The sequence below is a fragment of the Lactuca virosa genome, chromosome 4, assembly GCF_052849685.1.
Source record: "Lactuca virosa cultivar CGN04683 chromosome 4, Lactuca_virosa_CGN04683_v6, whole genome shotgun sequence".
NCBI lineage: Eukaryota > Viridiplantae > Streptophyta > Magnoliopsida > Asterales > Asteraceae > Lactuca > Lactuca virosa.
This window is the reverse complement of record NC_136429.1, coordinates 58,865,994-58,872,327: the sequence shown is the minus strand read 5'-3', so window position 1 is coordinate 58,872,327 and position 6,334 is coordinate 58,865,994. Positions and strand designations below refer to the sequence as shown.

Sequence of the window (6,334 nt, the reverse complement as noted above, 5' to 3'; positions counted from 1 at the left end):
CCATCGGACAGAGATACATTGACGATGTCCATGAGCGGCGGTAACATGGATTAGATATCAAAAAAAACCCCACCTTGGAAACATCCATGGAGTCGATTTTCAGAAACTCGCCCCTCGTTAATTTTCAGAAATTTTCCGAAACATCCATGAAGTCGATTTCATGGGTTTTTATCATTGCTTTATGGGTTTTTGAGAGGCGATGATGGAATCATGGAGATTAGATCCAGGAACACCTGAATCTGGTATGCACAAACCCATCTTGATTAAGAAGGAAGAGATGAAGAAGATGAACTGTTCTTGGGTAAAAAGGAAAAAATTATTGGGGAATAGGGTGGAGAGAGAGAGAGAGAGGTATTTTATTTTTGTTTTATTTTTAATTGTTTTAATTATTGAAATAAAAGAAAATTGGAAAATAAAATAATAAGGGGCAAATCCGTCATTATAAAAAAGTTCATAGGAAATTGGACTAAACTCGCAACAAAATGAAACTATTGGACCATCCTTGCGAGCCAATCCCATTTTGGACCAAAGTTGCTAGTTTTGACATACCACAGGGACCATTCTTGCAATTTTGTCTTTTAATAACAAAACCAAACCTATATATATATATATATATATATATATATATATATATATATATATATATATATATATATATATATATATATATATATATATATATATATATATATATATAAGGATGAAAAAAAATTGATAACAAGGTTAAAAATTGAAGAAAAAAACATGCTAAACTTCAGACACTAACAAACAAAAAATCGGTACAAGAACAAACCAAAAATTTATCAAGCTTGAGGACTTTAATTTATATATATATATATATATATATATATATATATATATATATATATATATATATATATATAACGCACACTAATAAAGATGTTCTTTAGAAAAAATATTAAAAAAAAACATTATATATATGAAATTTGCATAGATGCCCATTTGGATTGTACATATATACATTTACATCCTATGCACATTTGCACATTTCATATATATATATATATATATATATATATATATATATATATATATATATATATATATAGAGAGAGAGAGAGAGAGAGAGAGAGAGAGATAGAGAGAGAGAGATGAGGGTTCAATTGAGAAAAAAAAATGTTGAGAATGAGGTAATCATTCTCAGCCACACATTTATTTTGCCGCAAAACAGTTATACGTACCGACGAAATGGGTAACGGATACACATATGTTTTTCCAACCAAACATGTTTCGTTAAAGTATGCTAATAATTACCTTAAAATAAACAAAAACATTTTTTTTTGTTTTTTTGATTTTTCAGAATGCTATTTTTATCGAAAATTTATTTTTAATATATCAAAAAATGCATAATTTTTTTATTCTCTATATATAGACATCCATATTGATATAGTTTTAATATAAAATAAAAAAAATATTTTTCTAGAGTTTCAGCTATCGTTATTCATAAGTGAATAAAAACGCATCAAATTTTTATTACAGTACATTCGTTATTCACTTATGAATAAAACACATGTTTAACTTTTTTATAGTTTAAATATCGTTTATATATTAATATAACACGTTCTAATGTTTCTTACCTAAAAATATTTTTTTTACATCATCTTTCGTCACATGTTATAACTATATATGAATAAAACATGTATTAATTGTCGTCATATGTTATATTCATATATTAATAAAATATTTCTAAGATTTTGTTACAGTTCATTTGTTATTCATACATAAATAAGTAGTATGTTAAAAAAATAAAGTGTTTTGAAAATTTCAACTACTTATTGAAATATTAATAACATATAAATTTTAACAAAATTATGATATATGTATTCTTCGTATATAAATATAACTTGTGAGGAAAGTCAATACACGTTTTATTTATATGTGAATATAACATGTGACGAGAGTTGATGTAAGCTGTAAAGAGTTTATTATATGTTATATTTATATATGAATGATACTTAATCTGTAAAATAAAAAATTAATCATATTTTTTTACATAAGTGAATAACGAATGTGCTGTACTAAAAATCCGATGCATTTTTATTCACTTATAAATAACGATAGCTGAAAATATAAAAAAAAATATTTTTTTTATTTTATCTTAAACTATATCAATATGGATGTCTATTTGTAGAGAATCAAAAATCATGAATTTTCGTATATTCAAAATCATTTTTTGATAAAAATAGCTTCTTAAAAATTAAAAAAACGAAAAAACTATGTTTTTGTATATATTAAGGTAATGATTAGCATAGTTTAAGGAAACATGTTTTGTTGGAAAACACATGTGTATTTCTTTCCTATTTCCGTTGGTACGACGGAGACTTTTGCGGCAAAAATAAATAAGCGGCTGAGAATGATTCCCCATTCTTAACATATTTTATTTTCTCAATTGAACTTACCTATATATATATATATATATATATATATATATATATATATATATATATATATATATATATATATATATATATTATAAAACATATTAGTCATTTCTTGAATTTGAATAGGTATAAGATACATAACTTTTTGTACAAATCAATTATGCATAACAAAATCATTAATACTTGCCAAAATTTTGAAGACTTGAAATATTAAACTTATCTATATAAACTAATTTATATTTCTTAAACTAGACACCGATGATAATTATATTACATCAAATGTATAAACAGACAATATAAATATAAATAATTTAATTAAAAGTCGTAATTTTTTTTATTACATAATAACTAATAATAAAGTCCAATAATTATTTCCCTGTAAGAAAAAACTATTCGCCAAAAGAGCTATTTAACGTCGCTGCTTTATATATATATACACACACACAGTGTTGTAAAACTCACCGAGTTGGCCGATTACTCCTCCGAGTACTCGCTACTCGGCCCCTTACCGATGCGAGTTATAGAATCTTGAGTACTCCCTGATCAACCCCTTACTGAATTGAGTAGTGTTATAAAACGCGGTCAACTCGGTAACTCGGTGATTAATATGTGTATAATATACTTAATGATTTATTATTTAACACACACATGTGATTATTACTACAGATATATCTTAAATGTTTAGTAATTATTCACGAAGTGAGACCATTATGTGTTTTTTAGCTTTTGTGTATTCACATGTATCTAATTTTGTTATATATTTCAATCAACTTATGATTTTAACTTATTATTTTGACATATATAATTTCCCTAAAAATATTTCTACATGAATTACCGAATCCGAGTACTCCCGGGTACTTGCTACTCGGTAGCCGGCCGAACAGGTACCGAGTAACGAGTTCTACAACCTTGTCTGTGTGTATATATATATATATATATATATATATATATATATATATATATATATATATATATATATATATATATATATATATATAGTAGGTATGCACCCGCTCAAAGCGGCGACGACAATTATTACTTTTCGACGAATGGTTTTTTTTCTAGAAAATGTTATTTGACTGTTTCAATGATTACAAAAATTTTGTAGCTAATATGTTAGAAAAATTTCATGTCCAACCTTTAGACAAACATGATTTTTACATTAAATTTCAAGAAAAAGTCAATATGTTTTAGACAAACATGATTTGTAGCTAATATGTTAGAAAAATTTCATGTCCAATCTTTAGACAAACATGATTTGTGCATAACAAATTTGTACATTAAGCTATCAAACATGTACCTCTTAAATTTCAAGAAAAAGTCAATATGTTTTAATATACTTAATATATATATATATATATATATATATATATATATATATATATATATATATATATATATATATATATATATATATATATATATATATGCTTAGGTTATTCTATTCAAACTAAGTATTGTGTTATTGTATGCATAATTGTGGGCCAATCATTTTACTTAATTTTGGAAAGTGAATAATACATATTCTTAAATTAAATATAATAAAAAATACCATCTAATTTCATTCTAAGGGTATTTTAGTCAATTAACATAAATTTAAAAAAGGAAAATTGCATATTTTAAGGAAAATAGATTCTATTAATTTTAAAAATCTGATTGTATGTATGATAATTCTCCTAATTCGAAAATTCTGACGGAATATTTTTATCAATATATTGAAAAATAACAAATATGATTAAACCATACAAGAATACACATTCGGACATAATATATATTTTGATTTAATGAACTTCTTGAAGAATAACAAAATTTTGGATACAAGTTAAAAAAAATTCATTACATTCTTAGAAAAGAAAAAAAATATATATACTATTCTATGAGAATGTTACACTTATTAATAACAAAAAAAACACAATATATAAATCATTCTACCAGAATATACTATTACATTTATTTTTTTCGTTATATTGTATATTATTCTGGTAGAATAATCCATTCTTTTTGGAAGATTGGTGGTCATTGTTCATCTTCATTCCATACAATGTTCATCTTCAAGATTATATTCTGACAGAATCAGAATTCCCCTGTTCAACCAAACACCTTGAAGCTTCAAAATTCCCCTGTTCAGATGACAGGGATCCTGATAATTCCACATCTATTGAGTTGGGAAGCAGAGCCCTTAAGCTGTAAAAGGTTCCATATAAACGAGTATTATGTTACTAATTTACTACTCATTTTGAGGATCTTTTGTTATTGTGATTTGGTTATCCAGAAATATCAGTTTATAATCTTGGAATTTATTAATTCCATACCTGTTAATGTTAAGGGAATTAGCTCCACCTTCTGGTTGATCATCAATCGATATATCTTGTGATATGAACTTTGCCTTTTTGATGTCACCAACAATCTTTACAGTTGCTGTATATCCACAATGTCTTACAAATACAGTACCCAGGGAGGTGGTGTCCTGTAATTTGTAAATAGTAAAAGTTGGCTATATTTATTTAGATTCCATAGCTAGCAGAAGAATGAGTTCATGCATACTTACATGGACTACTGCACTCTCATCTGCTGTTATTCCTTTGAGTAAATTTGTTATAGCAACTTCATCAGAAGACATGGTAGGAGATCCAACACCAACTACCTTCACTTCTGACTTTGAGCTTGCATCAGCTGCATCACACCTCATTGTAATAAACAAGTCCCCCACACGATCCTCACGTACTATTGATCCTGGAGAACAGTTTGATGTTGCAACAGAATCTATGACTTTGCGTATGGTTGAAACAACTTTAAAGATAGAGACATCAACAAACAAGCTATGAAGCAAGAATGCCTTTCGATCACGAATCACCCTTTCTTCCTCAGTCTTGCAAGGAAGGTTGGCTAATATTGCAAACTCTGTGGCCCATGGTCTATGGTCATGTTGACCATTTATGCATACAATAACACAATAAATACTTTAAACAATTGAACCTACCTCTCTCTCTCTCTCTATATATATATATATATATATATATATATATATATATATATATATATATATATATCAAGGTTATAAAAATCGCTTAACGGTAGCTCGACGGTCGACTGGTGTTAAGGGATTAATCGATCTTGGCGGGGATTAATCGAGGATTAATCGGGGACCATAGATTATTAAAAAAATATTAAAATTAATTAAATATTAATATATCTTAAGAAAAACAAGTACTTCAAAATTAGAAAATAAGAAAAACTATAATTTGGAAATACGAAAATTTGAACATTTTGGTATAATATTTGAAATTTTGAAAATTTAAAAATTTTGGAGTAAAAAAAAATGTTGGTTTTTTGAATTTTTTTAAAATTTTTAAATTTTTTTGACATTTTTTGACTTTTTTTGACTTTTTTTTGACTTTTTTCGACTTTTTTGACTTTTGTTGACCGATTAATCCCGCCAAGGCGGATTAATCCCGCCAAACCCGATTAATCATAAATTTCCGATTAATGCCCTAATCCTTGACGGTTGGAGAACGCCAAACGATTAATCCACGATTAATCGCCGATTAATCCCGATTTCTGTAACCATGATATATATCCATGCTCTACCACTTCATAAACTTTTTTTTTTTTTTTTGAAAAAATATTGCATGAAAAAAGGTTCTATGTTTCTCACGAATATATAAAATTCCTAAAAGATTATTATATATATATATATATATATATATATATATATATATATATATATATATATATATATATATATATATATATATATGCTTAGGTTATTCTATTTTAACTAATTATTGTGCGGACGTATGGACAATGCTATACTTTGAGAATGATAAAGAAAATATGTTGTTTAATAATATAAATACGTTCAATCTTATATAACTATTGTCATTAACACACATTGTCACTAATCAAATCGTCTATAAGGTTATTATACACTT

At 26.2% G+C, this 6,334-nt stretch overlaps 1 protein-coding gene across 1 annotated transcript; it reads right to left on the bottom strand.

The window, feature by feature from the left end:
• Positions 1-4,459: 4,459 nt before the first annotated feature.
• On the bottom strand, positions 4,460-5,095 carry LOC145104507 (protein REDUCED CHLOROPLAST COVERAGE 3-like). Its single transcript, XM_079041739.1, has 3 exons — positions 4,951-5,095; positions 4,715-4,869; positions 4,460-4,586 (listed from the first exon to the last, which is right to left on the bottom strand). Exons 1-3 carry the CDS (start codon positions 5,089-5,091, stop codon positions 4,460-4,462), a joined length of 423 nt encoding a protein of 140 aa, XP_078897865.1. The 5' UTR covers positions 5,092-5,095.
• Between the last annotated feature and the right edge of the window lie 1,239 nt (positions 5,096-6,334).

Bases quoted from the DNA above. Each gene is read 5' to 3' on its own strand.
- LOC145104507 (XM_079041739.1), bottom strand. From the start codon at position 5,091: ATGAGGTGTGATGCAGCTGATGCAAGCTCAAAGTCAGAAGTGAAGGTA. The intron at 4,870-4,950 runs GTAAGTATGCAT...TACAAATTACAG, and splicing joins ATGAGAGTGCAGTAGTCCAT to GACACCACCTCCCTGGGTAC. The intron at 4,587-4,714 runs GTATGGAATTAA...AACCTTTTACAG, and splicing joins AATTCCCTTAACATTAACAG to CTTAAGGGCTCTGCTTCCCA.